The sequence below is a fragment of the Rhinopithecus bieti genome, unplaced genomic scaffold (genome assembly GCF_001698545.2).
Source record: "Rhinopithecus bieti isolate Rb0 unplaced genomic scaffold, ASM169854v2 scaffold_40803, whole genome shotgun sequence".
Lineage (NCBI taxonomy): Eukaryota > Metazoa > Chordata > Mammalia > Primates > Cercopithecidae > Rhinopithecus > Rhinopithecus bieti.
Window position 1 is genome coordinate 686,077 of NW_016816762.1, and position 18,936 is coordinate 705,012.

General features: G+C 51.1%; 1 protein-coding gene across 1 annotated transcript in view; it reads left to right on the plus strand.

Moving 5' to 3' along the window:
• The first annotated feature begins 1,913 nt into the window (after window positions 1–1,913).
• The window catches only part of ABCG1 (ATP binding cassette subfamily G member 1), a 78,837-nt gene continuing 61,814 nt past the window's right edge, over window positions 1,914–18,936 (plus strand). Inside the window, exons 1-2 of the mRNA XM_017855208.1 lie at window positions 1,914–2,081; window positions 8,438–8,681. Coding sequence (XP_017710697.1) covers window positions 2,040–2,081; window positions 8,438–8,681 — 286 coding nt within the window. The 5' untranslated portion in view covers window positions 1,914–2,039. The remainder of the gene's footprint in view (window positions 2,082–8,437; window positions 8,682–18,936) is intronic.

An 18,936-nucleotide genomic window follows, 5' to 3' on the forward strand; every position in this document is an offset into this window, starting at 1 on the left:
AGGTAGAGGAGGGGGAATGTCTAGAAGGAAATTCTGGGAACATTCCTGGAAGTGAGGAGGATGGATATTGGACAGAAATTATGTCGCTGCAGGCACCCAGGCATCCCTCGCTTGCCCTGGTCACATGGGCAGTTCCTCCCTGGTTGTGTTCCATGCCTCCTCTCCTGCTCCAGGGCCTGTCTGTTTCTGGAGCAAGGTGGGTCCCAGGGCTGGGCACCAGTCCCCATCTCCAGCCATGAGGCACCTTCCTCTCTGCATTTTGGCATAAACGCTCCCTAGGTTTGTGGATCTGAATCCTCTTCCCAGCACACTCAGGCTTTGCTGGCCTCCCTGTGGTGTATGTTTAAGGCACCACACAGCCTCCAAGGCCTGGCACCCGGGCAGTAGCACCTGGTAAACACAGCAGTCAGATTTCTTCATCTCAGCCAAGTGTAAAATCAAGGTAACAGATCGACTCTTTTTTTTTTTTTTTTTTTGAGATGGAGTCTTGCTCTGTCGTCCAGGCTGGAGTGCAGTGGCACCATCTCCACTCACTGCAAGCTCCGCCTCCCGTGTGCACACCATTCTTCTGCCTCAGCGTCCCGAGCAGCTGGGACTACAGGCACCCGCCACCTCGCCCGGCTAGTTTTTTGTATTTTTAGTAGAGACGGGGTTTCACCGTGTTAGCCAGGATGGTCTTGATCTCCTGACCTTGTAATCGCCTCAGCCTCCCAAAGTGCTGGGATTACAGGCGTGAGCCACTGTGCTCAGCGGATCGATTATTGAGAAAACACCATTCAGACAAATGCAGGACCTCCCCTTAAACTCATAACCGCGTCTCCTAATTCTCCTCGGATTTGAGGGGCAGAATTTGGTTACCATCATCTGACCTGTGGGTGTGAAGTCCACCTACCTGCCTGGCATAAAAAGCTGTGCCTCCTTTCTAGGTGAGGAGAAAGACAGAGACCTGGCTCATCTGAGGTGTGGTTGGGAGGGGGGGACCCAGGTGTGCTGGAAATGAAAAGAAATGCATTCCTGTTTTTCGTCCCAACTGAACAAAAGCATTAGGGCCTGAGACTGGGAGTAAAGAATACCTTGTCACCATGGCTACCAGGAAATGGCCCCACTTATATATAATAAGGGCTTTAGAGATGCTGGACCATCTGATATTCCAGTCTGGGGCCACATGGGAGGGTGCCCTGGTGTCATTCCTTATACAGTTCCATGAACACGGCTATGGCCAGGTTCTGAACCCAGCTCTGGCAACACCTCTGTCTGTAGAAAATGAGCCTTCTTTTTCTTTGGGGGTGAGCAGAGGGCAGAGGCCTGGCCATCTTCACTCAGCATCCCTTTGTAACCCAGCACTTAGCACCATGGCTGACACACAGCAATGTCACATGTGTTAGTGCACACCCTGCCTCACTGCCAGGGGTCACCCCATACCAGTGCTGTTGCGGGAGTTGGAGTGGTCATCTTTTCTTTAGTCCTCAAGCTCCTAACTGGCAGAGAGCTGCCCAGCACCGCGGGGTGGGGTAGGGGAAAAGCAGCAGCAAGAAAGAAGCCCCCTTGCCCTCACCCTCCCTCTCTGGACTCTCCCTCTCTGGCCCCATCACGCAGCCGCTTGAGGCTTGGAGGCAGTGGATTTCCCAGCCTGGGAATCCCAGGGTCTGTCGGGTGTCCCGGCAGCCTCACTCGGGCAGTGCAGGCCCAGCCCCCACGAGTTCGGGACCCGGGGTTTCTGGGGTGGCAGGGGTGTCCCATGGCGCCTGCGAGGCCTCTGCTCCGGCGGCTCCCGGAACCTGCGCTTCAGGGGGCCTGGTCCGCGGCCCCCCGCAGGAGCAAAACAAGAGCACGCGCACCTGCCGGCCTGCCCGCCCCCTCGGTGCCAGCCAATCGCGCGCGCGGGGCGGGGCCGGGCGCGCTGGAGCCAGAGCCCGAGCCGGATCCCAGCAGGAGCCCGAGCGCAGCCCGCACCCCGCGCAGCGGCCAAGCCGGGAGCCAGCGCAGCCTCGGCCCCGCAGCTCAAGCCTCGTCCCCGCCGCCGCCGCCGCCCCCGGGGCATGGCCTGTCTGATGGCCGCTTTCTCGGTCGGCACCGCCATGGTGAGTGAGCGCATCCTGCGCCCGCCGGGATCGGTTTTATTTTCAAGGAGAGCAGGAGACACACAAAGACTCGCACACTCGACCTGACACCCCTCCCTGGAGCGCGTCCTCTGGGCGCTGACCCAGGGCACCCTACAGAGGCGCCCGGCTCCAATCGCTATCCCCGCCCCTCCGCCTGGGCCACCTGGAGCCTCGGGATGCCCCTTGCACCGGCCGAGAGCACTGACAAGGCGGAGGGGCCGGGAGTGGGGCGAGGGCAGCGAGCAGCCCTACAAGTGGACCGATGGCCTTGACCTGATGGCCTCCGGGCGGGGGGCGGGGGGCGCTTGGGACCCGGAGTGCACTAGGGACTGGGGAAGGGCCGCACCTTGGGCCGGAGGGAAGAGGGGCTTGAAGAGGGGGAGCCCCGCGCGCGCGGCTGTGGGCTTGGGGACCGCGGACTTCTTGGGCCATCCCCAGGAACGCTAGGCAAGGTCTGGGGGAACCAAAGAGGGAGCTGCCCCCAGAGAGCTGGAGCCTGCGACTGCACTCCCGGGGACAGCCTCTCCCGGACCCACTCGGGGAGGGGCGGCTAAGGCCCGGGGAGACCCGCGAGGGGCAAGCCCGGATTCTTGCCTGCCGCCTTTCTGCGCGCGCCGGAGAGAGAGACACGGTGGTGACAGGGACGCGCATCTCACTTCCCCCCAGCTCCGGAGAGGGATGGCGGGGTGTCGGCGAGTTCACTGCTGGACAGTTACTGTAAGCGCTGCTCCCAGGAGTGGTCAGGAATATCCCTTTCCGGTTTTCTGGCATTAGGAACAAACAACGAACCAATCATCAGGCCCCCAGCCACCCACCTCACCTTATCCTAGGGCCCTTCGTGTCTACGCCCAGCACACTAACAGCGTATAGGTAGCTAAAGTACAAATGGAAAGTCTTCCGTATTCCACGCCGTGTATCTGTGTAGTTACTACCCTGATATTACTCCCCGAGGCTGTAAGCCCACAGTGCATGGCACGCTCCGGGGCTCACCCCGCCACTCCCCTGTATTTCATTTTTAGCATCCTGTATTTGAAGTCAGCAGGGCTGAGCAGGATTTGACCGACAGTTACCTCTTGCCTTCAGCTCAAGAGGAAAAAAAAAAGTAGCCAGGTTTCTGCGCATGCTCCGCTGTGACAACTGCATCCTATGATTCCAAACAGGTTACTGTAGAACATACGGAGCCTCGCCAGCTCATTATATAATGATTTTGTGTAAACGATAGAATGGGGCCGCAGACACGGCCAGGTGGTGGGTGGAGGAGGGGAGAGCCCGGGCGGGAGAGCCCGGGCGGGAGACCCGCAGTCTGACTCCCCTCTCTGGGCTGCCCTGTCTTCCCTGCGTGGCTTCTATGTAGAAGAGGCAGTGAACAAAACGGAAAAGCCGTTTCCCTCGCGGTGACACTTGCTTTTTCTCTGGTTGAATCTTTGGGCAACACTTGGAAATTCTGCCTTTTGCACTTATTCATCTATTAGGATTCCTAAATGGGGTTGACCATGGAAAATGAAGGAGATTATTGATGTTAGTTGCAGGTAGAAAAAGTGATCGATCTTATATTAGATGCTAGGTAACTCCTGAATTCCTTTTGGAGCTGCAAAGGTGGCTTGGTGTGGGTTTTCCTATAATGGAGATGTAGAAAAATCATGAATCCGATGTTTTAAGGTACAGATTTTTAATGCCAAGATTTTTTTAAAAAAATACTATATTATATTTGATACAGCCTCCAGAGCTCAACTCTTTTGTTATCACGTGGAGACAGTCATGGCTAGACTCATTGTTTTGGAGAACATTATTTTATTTTGAAAATTATTTTCCTCCCTGAAAACTTGGTACTTTAAAAAAAAGTTTAAACATTGCTATTCATGCACAGCTGTCCCACCCTGAAAGCACTAGTCTGATGGTAGAAGCTAAGCAGAGTTAGGCCCCAGCTAGTCCTTGTATGAAAGATCACCTGGGAATTCTGGGGGCTGTAGGGTTAAAAGAAAAATAAATTAAAAAGAAAATAAATTCTGGCCAAGTCATGAACAAAGAGCCCTTCAGAGATACCTGGGGTCTTACACTTTGCTTTTCCTTCACCTCCCTGCTCTGGGGTCCATCCTGGTGTGGATCCTCTGAGCTGTGAGTCAAAGGAGGTGCCTAGGGGTGAGCCAGGCACTCGGGGGAACATGCTGGAGTCCCTGAGTTCAGTGGGCAGGCAAGGGGTGGCAAGTGTTTCTAGTGGGAGGGTGGTATTTGGAGCTGTTCTGGGATTGCGAGTGACCCCCTCAAGCGTGATCTGGTCTCTGGTTCAGTTAAGGGTATGAAGCCTTGGGTGTTTTCTTCTGGGCAGTCGCCTTGAGGACTCTTGCTTGGTCAGCGCATTTTCCTCTTACATGCTTAGGATGCTTAGGTGGGTACCAAGGCTGGCAGCAGTGAACCAAAGAGAGAAGACAGACAGCTGCATGCTAACTGTCCTGCTGACTGGCTCCTCTTCCTGTTTCCCAACTTCCTCCTAACGCTGGGAGAAAAAGTTTCTATCTCTGTGTTCCTGGTGGAAATGGAGTGAATGCGGCTCACCATGGCCTGTGGGTGGCTTACTGACTGCTAAAGACGCTCCCCAGCTAAATAGGCATCTCTATCTGCCCAGGGTTCAAACTGTAATCACAGGCCACTCTGCTCAGCGCCCAGGAAAATTTCCCATGAACAGCAGCCAGGAACAATCCTAACAGGGTCTCTTTGGCATTCCACATTTATGAATGAACTTACTATGACTTACAATGTATTGTGCGGCACAAATCATATGTGGCCCGGTGCAGGGGTGGGGGAAGGTCAAAGACAATGCTTCAGTAGGATAGGGAAACAGAAGAGTGAAAGGAAAAAATGAAGAGAGAAGATGCATTTGTTTTAATTTTAATGAGCTCGGGAGGCTAAGGAGAAACTCGCTGTAACCTACATTGCCGGCAGCTCTCATCGGAGGATGTTTCCAGAGAGCTGGTCTATTTCAGACTGACAGGCCACTGCCTCGCGTCACACAGTTTTCAAGATTTTATTAATTGGGTGAGGCTGTTAGATGCCATGGAGGGAAGGTGGTCAGCTGTATGCATTGCTTTGCTGTTGGTTTATTTGGGGGTGGGGCTGCATGATTTCCCCGGTGTGGGTTTTCCTATAACGGACAAGGGCTGAAAGATGCCAAAACACCCACAACTCACCCGTGGAAGGCTAAGCAACAGTCAAGGGCCATTACAGAGGCTTGTGGTCTCAGACTTGGAAGCCTCTCAGAGCAGGGCCCCAGCCTGGCCACGCCCTAATCACAGGGTCTTAAGCAAGTCAGACAATGTCTCTGCGCTTCCGATACTTCCTCCAAACTAGAGATGGTCATCCCAGCTCCCAGGGCCCCTGTCCCTGTTAGAGTTGTGGAGGTAATAAGAGGCATAAACTATATAGGCTAGAGTTTAATAGGCACATGGTAATTGCTGGATCAATAAACACTACTGTTTATAATCACTTACCTAGCATGCAAGTCATTATTAATACTTTACGTTGCAAGTACTTGATTCTGGCTTCTCTCTTTCTTACTCCAAAATCAGTTTAGTCACCCAGTTTTATCCTCCTGGCCTGTCCCCTTGCCTTCAGCCCCACTACCACCAGTGGATCCAGGCCACCATCACCCCACCTGGCTCACAGCAGGAGACTCTTCTGCAGTTCTGGTCCTGTTATTCCCTCAAGGCTCCCCAAAGATCTCTAGATAAAATGCAAAACCCTTAACCAAGTTGGCAAGCCCTTCCCCATGGGCACCTTGTTTACCCCTCTAGTCTCATCTTATCCTAAAGACCCCTGCTCTCCTGCCCCCATCCTACCAGCCCAAATCGACGTTCCAGCCCCCACGTTTCTTACAGGTCTCTGGACGCTTCACTGTCTTGTGCCGGTGGGACTTTGTCTATGCTGTTCCCTAGCAGAGGCCACCAGGAGCCAGCACCCCTCCATCTCACTTTGCTAAATTCAGCTAAGATTCCATTTCTGCAGAAAGACTTTGTCCTGCGTCTCCCCATCTCAGGGTCTGCGTTGCGTTAGAAATCCTTTCTGAGTTACCCATAGTATGCTCTCTGTCTGGCTCTCGCCTTGACCTGTTGTAATTAGTTGGTCTTCCTCAAAATGAAAGAAGAAGATCATAGGCACACGTGGGGAAATGCACTGACCAAGAGTCCTCAAGGCGACTGCCCAGAGGACCAAGGCATCAAGAAGCACAGCTGAGCTTCTCAACAATCCGGAGGCACTTACGCTTTCCGCCTGGCTCTTGCCTTGACCTATTGTAATTAGTTACCTGTTTTCTTGCCTGGGCCAGATCTTGAACTTGAGCTTGCCAGGTCAGGGGCCATGTCTGTCTGTCTGATTGCTGACCCTAGAGCTTTATCTGGTGCTCAATTTGTCCAGTGAATGAGGGAGTGAGAGAGTGAGTGGGTGAGCAGACTGAGTCTAGCAGAGAAAGTCCGGCCCTCATGATAATGTAGATGGCTGGTGTGGCGGCCATTCACCCTGTATGAGTGTGGGCTTCAGCCACAAGAAAGAAGCACCTGTCCCTGGGCTTCCGCAGGGGCTCCATACCTGCAATGGGTGCCTGGGGAGAGGGAGCAGATGGTGTGTGGCACTGGCCTCCTGGGTGGAGGTGGAGGGGGCCCACAATGGGAGAGGAGTTGCTCGAGCCCCCTAGGCCTTACCCTCAACTGCACACACAGCCATCGGGGGTTGCGGGGCAGAGCCCATGTCTGCCAGCAGGATTGGGCAGAACCCAGCACGTTCTGTCTTTACTTGTGTGGCAAGGTGGGGATGGAAACGGACACGGGGAACCAGGCCTAGAGCCCTTTGTCTTTCTCCACAGCTTTGTCGACATGCCCCCTCCAAGGCCCAGACCTGGGGCTTTCGGGGCCCTTTTGGAATCAAAGTGAGCTCTAAACACCTGGGGCAGCAGCATAGGAGCCCAGAAGGCAGGCTGAGGGGCATGGTGCAGCAGCTCCTCCAAGAGACCCTGCCACAGGGGCATCAGGACCAGCTGGGAGGAGGCTTTGGGGTCGCTCCCTCGGGGTCTGCATCTTATCATCACACCAGACCCCTGAGGAGTGCGGATCCCTTGTCAGACACACATACACCCTCCTAGCTCTGCTTGGGGATGCGGGAACCCACTTACACTGGCATCCGAGACATCCCGCATGCCCAGGACCAGCAGACCAAGCTCAGCTTTGTCAGAGTTTCACTCAGCACCTTTAGTTTTAGCCACACAGTATTATAGCCCAGGAGCTAAGTTTTGATTTCGTGAAGGACTTCAGAGGTAGAAGATGCCCGGGAGGGGGGTGTGTGTGTGCTTTTGGCACTGTGAGATGTTCTCTCTCGATTTGGAAGACAGCAAGAAAAAGCACAGCAATTTGCTTCCCCAGGGTTCCTCTGTGTTTTGAAGGTACCTGAAGCTTATTGATTTGCTCACGGTTGCCAGGCCATTAAAAAAGGATATTCCTTTCTTTGCATGGATACTTCTCGGTTCTTGGCAATCGGTGATACTTCATTTGACTCCCAGAGGAAGCTTTAAAAGCCAATGGTAGCTACCAACGATTAGGTACTCTCATGATGCAATGAAATGAATACCTATATATTTTTTTATGACTCAAATTCTGGGATAACTGCTGCTACTCACTCGATTGTGGGACCTGGAACACGGTCCTTACATTGTCTACATCTCCGTTTCCTTGTTTGTCTAACAGATTAAAAAATATTAACCATTCCGACTTTTCAGCGCTATTATGAAGAGGTAGCAAGAGAGTAGAGTTGTAAGTGACTTGGACATTTTAAATGCAAAATACAAAGGCCAGTCCCCACAAAACTCAGCAGCTCAGGTGATGTCATTTCTCCTGAGACATTTTTATGAGATTACGCGAGAGAGGCACAAAACAGCTCAGTGTAAATAAAACTTTCTCGGTTATTTATGTCTTAGGCGCCTGGTGTGTCTTTATGGAGGTTTTTAAAATGAGGGACTGTAAACAGATCATTGCTTATGGTGGCCAGTGTTTTCTTCTTTGAGGCAATGGATGATTCATCGAGTATAGTTTTACGATGAGATTTTATGATTCCAAAGTAAGACTTGTAGATCAGCGTAACACTTTACCTTAAGCACTTTTTAATAAAAGAAAATGTGACAGAGATGACAAATTCCTGTAGGTAGGCACGTTTCTCCTGGGGCCAAAGGCGCTCCTGCAGTGGAAAAAGTGTTGCTATTCATAATCAATGACCCTGAGCCTCATGGTGAGTCTCTTCATGTTCTTTCTCTTGATGCAGCTTGTAACAGGTCTTGTTGCTTCCTCTGGTTTTTCTAGAATGCCAGCAGTTACTCTGCAGAGATGACGGAGCCCAAGTCGGTGTGTGTCTCGGTGGATGAGGTGGTGTCCAGCAGCATGGAGACCGCTGAGACGGACCTGCTGAATGGGCATCTGAAAAAAGTAGATAACAACCTCACGGAAGCCCAGCGCTTCTCCTCCTTGCCTCGGAGGGCAGCTGTGAACATTGAATTCAGGGACCTTTCCTACTCGGTTCCTGAAGGACCCTGGTGGAGGAAGAAAGGTAGGGAGGGCGGCTGTTTTGTGTATCAAGCTGGGAGGAGCCTCTGAAGGAGGCAACAGGTTGTTTGGGCAAAGCTGGGGTCTGGAAGTCGGGAAGCTGAGCTTCTCTTCCCGACGCTGTCACTGCGGTGGTCAATTTATTCTATTGCTTTCTGCCTGAATTTTCCTCACCTATAAAATGAACAGGTTGGATTTGGTGATCTCAAAGTTTGTGGTTGCTCTGAAATTCTGCGATGTCATTATGGAGAATTTCACAAAGATTGATGGGTGTCAAAGTGTGCTTGTTTCTGGCACATGCTCAGAGAGTCCTCTTTTGTGGATGCTGTTCATGTCCATCTTTCAAGATGGAACTGTTTTTCAACCGCCCAGAGCAAAATGGGAGACAGGTGCCCCCTCCCAAGCGTGAAGTGTTAAAAAGTGGCCAGCGACCTAGACTGACCTCTCCAGAGAGCCATCTTGAAAGGATTCTTTTGTGGGTGGTCGTGGTGGGCTAGAAAGAAAAATAAACTGTTGAAATGAGCAGTATACTTAAAAATAGGAAAAACAGAGAGGATGGAGCTCAGCTCCGGAGGTGTCTGGAACGCCACACAATGCAGGAGTTTGCCACCAGCTTGTTGCATGTTACAGGGAATTGATGAGTGGTAGTTTGAGTTTTCTCAGCAATCTTTCCTGGCTCTAGAGTTTCAGAGTCTGTGGAGTTAATGCCACCCTGGGTTGGTGTGTTTTTTTCCAGCCTGATCTGTTTCTTCTTGTGGAATTTATCCTTTATCTCCTTCTGCTCCATGCACCCATTGTCTGTTCCTAAGTGGATCAGACAGGTGGGTTGGGGGAGCTGACAGGCAGAGGAGGTGTCAGACTTCATCAAGAAACCGTGGTCCCTAGTTTCTACCGAATCATGGAAAGCAACTTGAAAATCTGGGAGGACTTTGGAATAATACAAATGACTCAGGTACCCCTGGAATATTCTAATATTTTAGGACTTTGAACTTAAAATTGGATTCAGCACTTCTTTCATTTTGAAGAAGACCAACCAAGACTCACAGTTTAAATTTTTAGCTGTCTTTCTTCTTTTCCTTATTATCTTCTTTTTGTTTTTCTACCCTCTTGAAACTAAGTCTTTGAGACCCTTGGCACTGGCAGTCCTGTCTTCATTGCGATCACAATTTTAGAGCTTTGACAGATTGGTCCCTGGGACCTGCAAGCCCAGTTGGTGGCTGGGTAACTGTATGTCTATGTTTGCACAACCAGAAACAGATTCAGTACCTTCTCAACAGACAACTGTATAGCACTGTGATGTGATACTTGCATTTTCAGAGCATGCCAGCCTGTTCTGGTAAGAAAGCAGCTCTGTGGCAGGCTCAGATGTGAGCCCACTCCTTTGATCCTGTTGAAATTTCAACATAGGGTACTAGCCTTCTCCTTCTCAACTTAAAGAAAGATTTTATAGAAAAATGTATCAAGAAACCAGGACACTATGTCATGTTTTGGCCTCATTTGTCCATATAGACAAATTGTGGCAAAGCAGTGAGCAACATAGAGTGATTCCTGTCCGTCTGTTATGTGTGGCCTTGGAAGTGTTGTCATGATGGTAGAAAATGCTGGGAACGGTGTCTTGTAAAGTGAAGATGGGCTGTAATGCAGAAATGTAGACATCTGAAACCTGGTGGCATCTGGGTTTGAAATGTCTTGGCATAAGCCTGGCACACAGCTGTAGCCAGTGTTTGCAAGTGAAGAGTATCGCTCCCCTACCCCGTGTGTTTGTCCGTTTTCACACTGCTATAAAGAACTACCTGAGACTGGGTCATTTTTAAAGAAAGGAGGTTTAATTGACCCACAGTTCTGCATGGCTGGGGAGGGCTCAGGAAACTTATAATCATAGTAGAAGGTGAAGGGGAAGCAAGGCATGTCTTACATGGTGGCATGAGAGAGAGAGAGAGAGAGAGCAAAAGAACCCACACGCATTTAGATCATTAGATCCCATGAGAACTCCCTCACTATCATGAGAACAGCATGGGGGAAACCGCCCCCATGATCCAATCACCTCTCACCCAGTCCCTCCGTTGACACATGGGGATTACAATTCAAGATGAGATTTGGGTGGGGACACAGAGCCAAACCACATCACCCAGTATGTGACTCGTCACCCCTATATTCTCTAAGTGTTTAAACTGATCACATGAATCATCACAGTTAGCCAGCTGGTAATGGCTCTTAGTGAGGGAGGAGCCCCAACTGTCCATTCTTAGAAGCGCAACCTGGGTGGGGTGGCCACCAGATAGAGACTTGCCCTACCGTAACCTTGTGGGCTCAGGCAGGGGAAGAACCCAAATGGGCTCCCGAGGGACCTCCCCATGAGTCAGAAATGGGTGGAGCCAGAGGGGTTGACAGACAGGATGTGTCTGGTGTGTTCCAGCTGCTGGTTTCTTCCGGGGGGGTCCAAGGGTAGTTTTGCTGTCTGGCTTCCTCCCCACTGCCCTCCCCAGCCACAGCAGCACCTGTGTCTGTCTTCCCTCTCCCTGCTCCTCCTCCCCTGCGTGCCCCATCCTTTCCTTCGTTCCTGGTGCCTGCAATTCAGAGTCTAGATGGCTTATCACTCCAGCACACAGAATAGAAAGGAAACTGAGGCAAAGGTGGTTAAGGGACTTGCCCATACTCCTGGGCTCAAGAGAGGCAGGCCTGGGATGAGGGCAGCAACTTCTAGCTCTGTGCACTCCGACACAGTGGCCACGCCTTACCTAGCACAGGGCCTTATGGGGTGCCAGGGTCCATGCAGCCAGAAAGGAAGCAGAGCTCTTCCTGGAGGCTCTGGTGCCCATAGGGTTTCCTGCTGTTGGTGGTTTGATTGTCATTGCTGAAGAGTTTTTCCTGCCAAAGGGTGCTAGCTGCAGAAGCCCTCTCTGTGCCCACTGTTCTCCCAACACCAGCCTGCTCCTGGGTGCTGCATCCAGTTGGCTCCAACTTGGGTACCATATTTCCCCAACTAAAAGCCAGGACAATCAATAACAGTGCACATTAAATGTGGATCTTGTGTGGGGCTGCAGGAGGAGCTGCATCCCACTGGACCTCACCCACACGGGTCGCCACCCTCCTGGTCAGCCTCTGTGCCTGTTGGTCCTCCAAGTCGGCCTCTTTTGCTCCTCCCATAGATGGGTTCCTCCCTCTCCTGTTTTTGTCCCTCTGATTGCTAGTGGTGGTCTCAGTCCCAGCCATGCTTAGGTTAGGCCGAGAAGTCAGAGCCTAGCCTTGCTCTGCATTTCTCTCTTCTCACAGTGGCGGAGTTTGTATTTGGCATCATCTCTGTGCGACCCCAAGTGTGACGCTGGGTCAGGGGCTACTTCTCTGACTGCTCTCAGTGTATTCATTTTGCTGTCTGTATCAAGTCCATTGTTTTCACCTTTTAAAAATTCAGTTTGATGCATTGAGCAAATTGTAATGATCACGCTGAGGCTGGATGTCCTGGCATTGCTGGGGAGATGTCTCCGAAGATAAGAAGTGAAGGAATTTTGAAAGTACCTGGTTTCGGCCGGGTGCAGTGGCTCACGCCTGTAATCCCAGCACTTTGGGAGGCCTAGGTGGGTGGACCATAAGGTCAGGAGTTCGAGACCAGACTGGCCAACATAGTGAAACCCTGTCTCTAGTAAAAATACAAAAAAATTAGCCAGGCGTGGTGGCAGGCACCTGTAATCCCAGCTACTCAGGAGGCTGAGGCAAGGGAATTGCTTGAACCCAGGAGGTGGAGGTTGCAGTGAGCCGGGATCGTGCCATTGCACTCCAGCCTGGGGGACAGAGTAAGACTCCATTTCAAAAAAAAAAAAAAAAAAGAAAGAAAGTGCCTGGTCCCAAGCTTCACAGTAGGACAAAGGAAACAGGAGCTCAGGTACAGAGCTGATTCGCTCAAAGGCAGAGCCAGGCTGGGACCCAGCTGTTCTGACTCACAGTCCAAGTTCCTTCCCATTACAAAGACACTGGACCACTCCAGTTGTTCCCAGAAAAGACTTTTTCTCACGTGATTTCACCCAAAACATGGTGCTGCGATACAAACTCAACATAGAATGCCATAGCAAAGTTCGGCATTGTAACCAGAATAACTTTATGAAGTCCTACATAATTATTTTAAAGAAGGAGAACTTTACAATTCTTACAAGAAAGGCTATGTGGGAAACAGTAGTGGTATTTTTAAGAAGGAGATGCCAGGCACTGATTCTTTAAAATTTTTGAGCTTGACGATTACTAAGCATTGAATATGGCATTTTAACAAAACATCTTGTATTTTCAATTGTAGTTACATTTTCACCGTATGATTAATGATGTCTTTGGAGGGAAAACTAGATCATATAATAGATTCCTAGCAAAGAACATAATTGTGAGAGGAACTATTCTCAGGAGAGAGGAGTACACCCCAGGGATAATTTCCCCGGCTTCGGATACAGTAATTACTCTCCCTCAAGGAATTCACTCACGTAGGTTGTGCCAATGGGACAAATGGCTCGGAACAATACCATCTTTGGTGTTGTCACACAAACTGTGTTGGGGACAGATCAGAGTGATCTGGTTTAGTTGTTCCTCCTCACCCTTAGCGGCCTTTGCTTCCTACAGAGTAGACACTATGCTGAGAATATTTAGGAATGTGGTTAAGAGTAAATTCACAGAATAAAATTCTTCTTAGGTAAAGAGGATGGGGATGAGCAGATCTTATTGTAAGCTGTTTTCAGAGCCCATTCACACAAGGATCTCATTTGATTAGGGTGTGACTGGCCACAGTGAACAAATGGAATGCTTGGGTACTCGTACACTGCCCATCTCCCAGGAGATCCCGGCGGTTTCCAGGCATAGTTGACTGAATGAGAGCTGTTCTTCAATCCACTTGGCTCACGGGGCCACTTCAGGAAGGATCTGCGTATTCTCCCTGTGGAAAACTGTGACATGAGGCTCAGAGATGTGACCAACGTCATAGGACTGGGGAGGAAGGAACTCAGAACCAGGTCTGTGTTATTTCGGGCCAAAAAGGAGCATGGCAAGTGCTTAGCCCTGACGTGGGCACAAGACTGGACGACCAAGGCACAGCTGTGCCCTGCCCCATGTTATGAAATGGTTTGGGGTTGTCTTGGCTGTAAACTGATGTATTTTCCTTTTAATTGGCCTGCTTGGATGTCAGTGGCCGTTGGCCCTTTATAGGGATTTCCTGTCCCTCTGGAAAGGCTCCAGCTTCCCTCTCCTCACCAGGAAGGGGAGGTTGATGTGCATGGCGTGCTTTCTCTCCAACAGGTGAAGCGATTCTCAGAAATCAAATTCACCTCCCAAGATTACCTGGAGGCGAAGTTCAGGTTGAGAACAAACTTAGTCATATCTGGGGCTTTAGAACGTTTTCTTTCCTATCTGCAGTCAGGCCGTGGCCTCCACATGGTGATGCTCTGATGGAACGCCATGTCACCTCATGCTTTGAAACCCAACCCTCCAGCCTCATCCTTGCCAAAAACCAGAAGGGGTTAAATACTCCGGGCAGCGCCAAGTCAGATTATCTGTATTGGTTTGCTCCTAAGCTATAAAAATGCATTTGGACACCTTTCTCAAATTCAGGGTTGCTTTCTCATAATTTCCATAGCCATTTCACAAGGCCTGTAATGACGGACCATCTAAAGTGCATGGAAGGCACCATTAATAAATCCTTTCAGGAATTCCATTAAGGGAAGACTGGATTCCGACCAAGTGCTGGTGACTTGATCCAACATGCTAGAACAGGGAGGGGAGGCAGCCCAGTTAAAGGCAGAGTGTGGAGATCCTGTCGCTAGGGGATTTCAGAGGGGCAGGTGCTCAAGCTGAAGGAGGACTGATAGTTCCCTAGCATGAGTGAGTTACTTTTGTCCTTCTTCGAGGCTGTTATGCTAAGGTGGGCTTTCTTGTGGGTCCACAGGACATTTCTTTTAGTCCTTCACCTTTATTGGAGGCTACAGCTGATTCCTGGTGCGGTGTGGTGGCCCCAGGCCACTTGCAGGGATGGCTTGCTTGAGGCTGGGGCATTGACAAAGAGGAGCCCAATGCCTGCGTCTGCCTTGGGGAATTCAGAGGACTGGAAAACCCTTCTTTTCCCCGCAGGGGCCAGTTCCTAGGTTCTTAGTGGCCCCCAGGGTGGGTAGGCGGGCTACCACTCAGGCCCTGAGGGGTAGCATTCCTTTGGTGATGAGGTCTTCTGGCACAGTTCTGACCCCTCTGCCTTACAGGGTCCCAAAGAGGCTTTGAAAAAATGTTGAGAATGGACCAACTCTCACAGCAGATTCATATGAGATGAATGTTTAGCCACTATGTGCAAGACCAAAGGGGTTTGCTACTTTCTTGGACAGGTTTCACATCCAAGGGGCCTAGATGCTCCCCTCCAGCCTGCACATTCTCTCCCTATGAGCATGTTGCATGGGAAACCAAACCCTCACCAGCTGGGACCCGGGATCTGGGTGTGTGACTCCTTAGTGTGGCATTGTTAGCTGTGGCAGCCTCCCTGGACAAGGCTCAGATGGCTCTGCCAACATTGGCCTTGGGGTCTCCTTTTCTCTTTGCCACCCTCGGATTGGCAGGTTCTTTATTTGGGCACGTTAATACTTTGTCATTTTCCCGGAGAGTGCTCGTATTCTTGAACCATCTGGCCCCTTCAGTGTGACTCTGTAGGACTGTGCCCTGCTCCATGGGGGTTGGCGTCACTGTTTAACTGTTGAAGGATGTTCTTACCACAATCATTTTCACCTGCATGGTGGGTGCCCCCCTGCCTTCCTCTACCGCCTTGCATAGGCTTGTATCTTGAAAAGTTCACATTCTCAAATGGAGGCCCTCCCTATAAACCAGAACCTAATCCACCAGTCCAAGAAATAACCAAAGGTGACATTTTGCTGAACACGACACCGTTTCTTTTGTTTATAAATTGGCAGGAAAAAAATGTTTAGAACCATACACCTGCTCTTTCTGAGTTCAGTTCTAGAATCAACAGATTAGCGATGAACAAAGAAAACCATGTAGGTCAGATTAAATATATCTTGAAGGACTAAACTGTAAAACTAGGGATTTGTCATGGAGGTGCATTCTCCATCAAACTCATGTTGATGAAGTTCTGACACCTGCGTGGGAAAGCTTACTCTCAAATAAAATGTACCCAGTGCCGACTGTTTTTGCTCACATTGTGAGAAAAGGCAACAAGATGGGTTTTCAGTCATGAGTGGTGGCGAGTGGGCCTGCAAGGATCCAGTCTGACCTGCAGCCAAGAGTTTTACTTCCCACTTTGTCAGCTGTGTGCTGTTTTGTCACCTTAGTGCTCTGTGGGGTAAATGGCACTTGGTGTCGAAAGTAAGACACACCAGGGTGACTTCAGGGCTGTGATTACATCCAGCTGAGACCTATATTTAGAGTCCAAATCTTGGAGCCAAAAGGAGTTGTGCTGCCGTAGCCTGCCCTCCTGCCCCGTGGAGGGAGCCTTCTTGCACCATTCCTGACAAGGGACAGCCAGCTTCTGTCTGAGCACTTCCAACAACCAGGAACTGACACCTCCCAGGCAGCCGGACTATGTTTGCACAACTCTCATTCTTAGAAAATGCTTCTGTCTGTTGAGCTGAAATCTGTATCTGGGCAATGTTCATTTGTGGATCCAGGTTCTGTTTTTTGAAACTCTGCAGACCAAGTTAATCTTGGTCTTGAAATGAGCTCACAAGTTAAGGGGAAAAGCTCAGCCAAGTACAGAACAATAACCAAATACATTACAATCCAGGCTACCTCAAGAGGAGGAAATAAGAAGTACATGGCCCTTGCAGGAAATGAGATCAGAGTCCTGCTTCGGGAGGTGGGCATCACAGCAGCATCCGCAGGGGGCAGGGCAGTAGGTAGGTGCCCCTGCTGGAGGGTTCTTGCTGTCTATAAACTGATAGGGATGGAACTTGCTGGAAGGGCAGAACCTGAGTCATGTTCTTTCTGTTTCTTTTACTGTTACAAGGCAACTTGGTGCCTTCCAACCAAAAAAGTCCCCCTCTCTGATATCTCAACTGCTTATCTTGAAAGTGAACCTTTTGGCAGGAGTTTTGTGGGATTTCTCAGTTGTTATTTCTCTCCTCCCACAGTTTTGGGAGAAGGTTTTTTGTTTGTTTTATTTTATTTTATTTTTTTTTAGATAACTGGTGTTTACTGAGCAAATCGTGTTTGCTTTATTTGGCGATTTGCCTCATTAAGCCTTAGGGGAGTGGCATGGGACACACATCAGTATGGGCATCTTCTCCAGAAGGGAAGGAGGGTGGAGGGGGGACAAGGGCCTGCCCAGGACCGCTGGCAGGTAGGCAGCAGGTCCAGCACTGGACTTAACACCTGGAGTCCCAACTCCCTGCCTCTATAAGTGCCACAGAGAACTCATCTCTTTGCAATCGCTCAGACCCAGGTAATAAAATGAGCTGTGTTGAGTTTTCCTTACCCAAGACATAAACCCCAAAGCCTGCTGACAATGAGGGGCTACAAAAGGCCTCTCCTCCTCCTGGGGGACGTGTTCCGGGAATTCTTTCATAGATGCAGGTATGGGGGCATCTTTGGCCTCTGTCCTTTGTCCCGAGCTCCCCGCACCTGGCTGGGGGCTGCACTGGACACCTCTGCCCACCCTGGCCCTGGGGTTATCAGGCCACCTGGCCTCCACCCAGACGTTCCCTCCCAGGGCGGGATGCATCCTGGCCCGTGGTGATGTGTAGGCTCCTGGAAGGCCGGGCTCTGCCCACTGAGTGGCAGCTCTAACGCAGGCTCTCCATACTGAGTAAAAGCCCGTCCTTTCTCTGGCTGGTGCAGGTGCTGACTCTGCAGGCCTGTGGACGCAGGCTGACGTTCGCGCCTTTGCCGGAGCTCAATGCAAGGGAGAAAATAGCGCCGCCGGAGCCCCTCGCTCGCGCAGGTGCGGGCGGGGCGGGTGCGCGCCGCCGCGCGTGCGCAGTGCCCGCCCGTCCCCGCCGCCGCCGCCGCCCGCGCCAGGGTTACTCCCGGTCAACGCTCGCTAGTAACCTCCGCGGCTGAGCGGCGGCGCTCCGCGCGATTGGCTGCCGGCGCCCTGCGCTGTTGCCAAGCGGGAGGAGGCAGCTGCAGCCCTGAGTAGGGGTCGCAGCCTCCCTGGGACAGGGCCGGCTCCATGCATAGGGAATCAACCGGGCAGTGCCAATCCCAGCGCCCCACACGTCCTCGTGTTCCCCTCCCTGGGTCCAGGAACACCGGGCCAGGAAGCCCGAGAGTCCTGGTAGTACGAAGAGTCGCCAGTGTGGACCTGACGGTGAGGTGTTGCCACCTGGGGCGGCCTGCGGTCCCTTCAGGCTTGAGCAGTGACTGGGAGACCCCGGGAATGGAAATGACGCGCAAATGCTGGTGTGGCGTCCGCAGGGGAACGGCCCGCCGGTGTGTGGGGTCTGCGCCTCTGTGGCTTCAGCAGCATCGGGGAACTGCGGGAATCTTCCAGACTCCTGTTTAAATCAGAGAGGACTGTCCACGAAAAGAGTCAAACTAAAACATTTAAAGAGATTTATCCTGAGAGATCATGGCACGTGACACAGCCTCAGGAGATCCTGAGAACACATGCCCAAAAGGGTCGGGAACAGCTTGGTTTCATGCTTTTAGGGAGAGGTGAGGCAGTGATCAGTACTTTAAGATGTACATTGGTTCCGTCCAGAAAGGTGGGACAGCCCAAAGGGGGCCTTCCGGGTTATAAGTAAATTTAAAATTTTTTCTAATTGGTTATTATCGATAGAAACGGATGTCTGGATTACGATAGGGGGCTGTGGGGACCTAGGTTGTATCATGCGGATGAGGCCTCCAGGCAGTAGGCTTGAGAGAGAACAGACTGTAAATGCTTCATATCAGACTTAAGGTATGTGTTGATGTTAATGTTATAGGGTATGATAAGGCATGTCGGACGGACCCCCACTTCCTGTCATGTCCTGAAGCAGTCTTTCAGGTGAAATTTTAGAGTGCCATGGCCAAGGAGGGAGTCTATCCCCATGGTTGCAGGGGATGGTTGCCTTTGAATTTTATTTTTGATTTACAGGTCTTCAGGTGGCACAGTTTTCCTAGGAGACAGGTGATTTTTGATTCCTTATAAAACGTGCTGGTTTTGGTTTCAGCTGACAGTGTGGGGTGGAGCTGTAAGGGAGCCAGGGCCTCCTGGGGTGGGTCCAAGCATGTGTGAGGCTTCTCTGGGGTCAGCACTGAAAAATGGCCAGGATGGGGTTTGGAACCTTGGAATTGCCCTTGGGAATCTGCAGCGT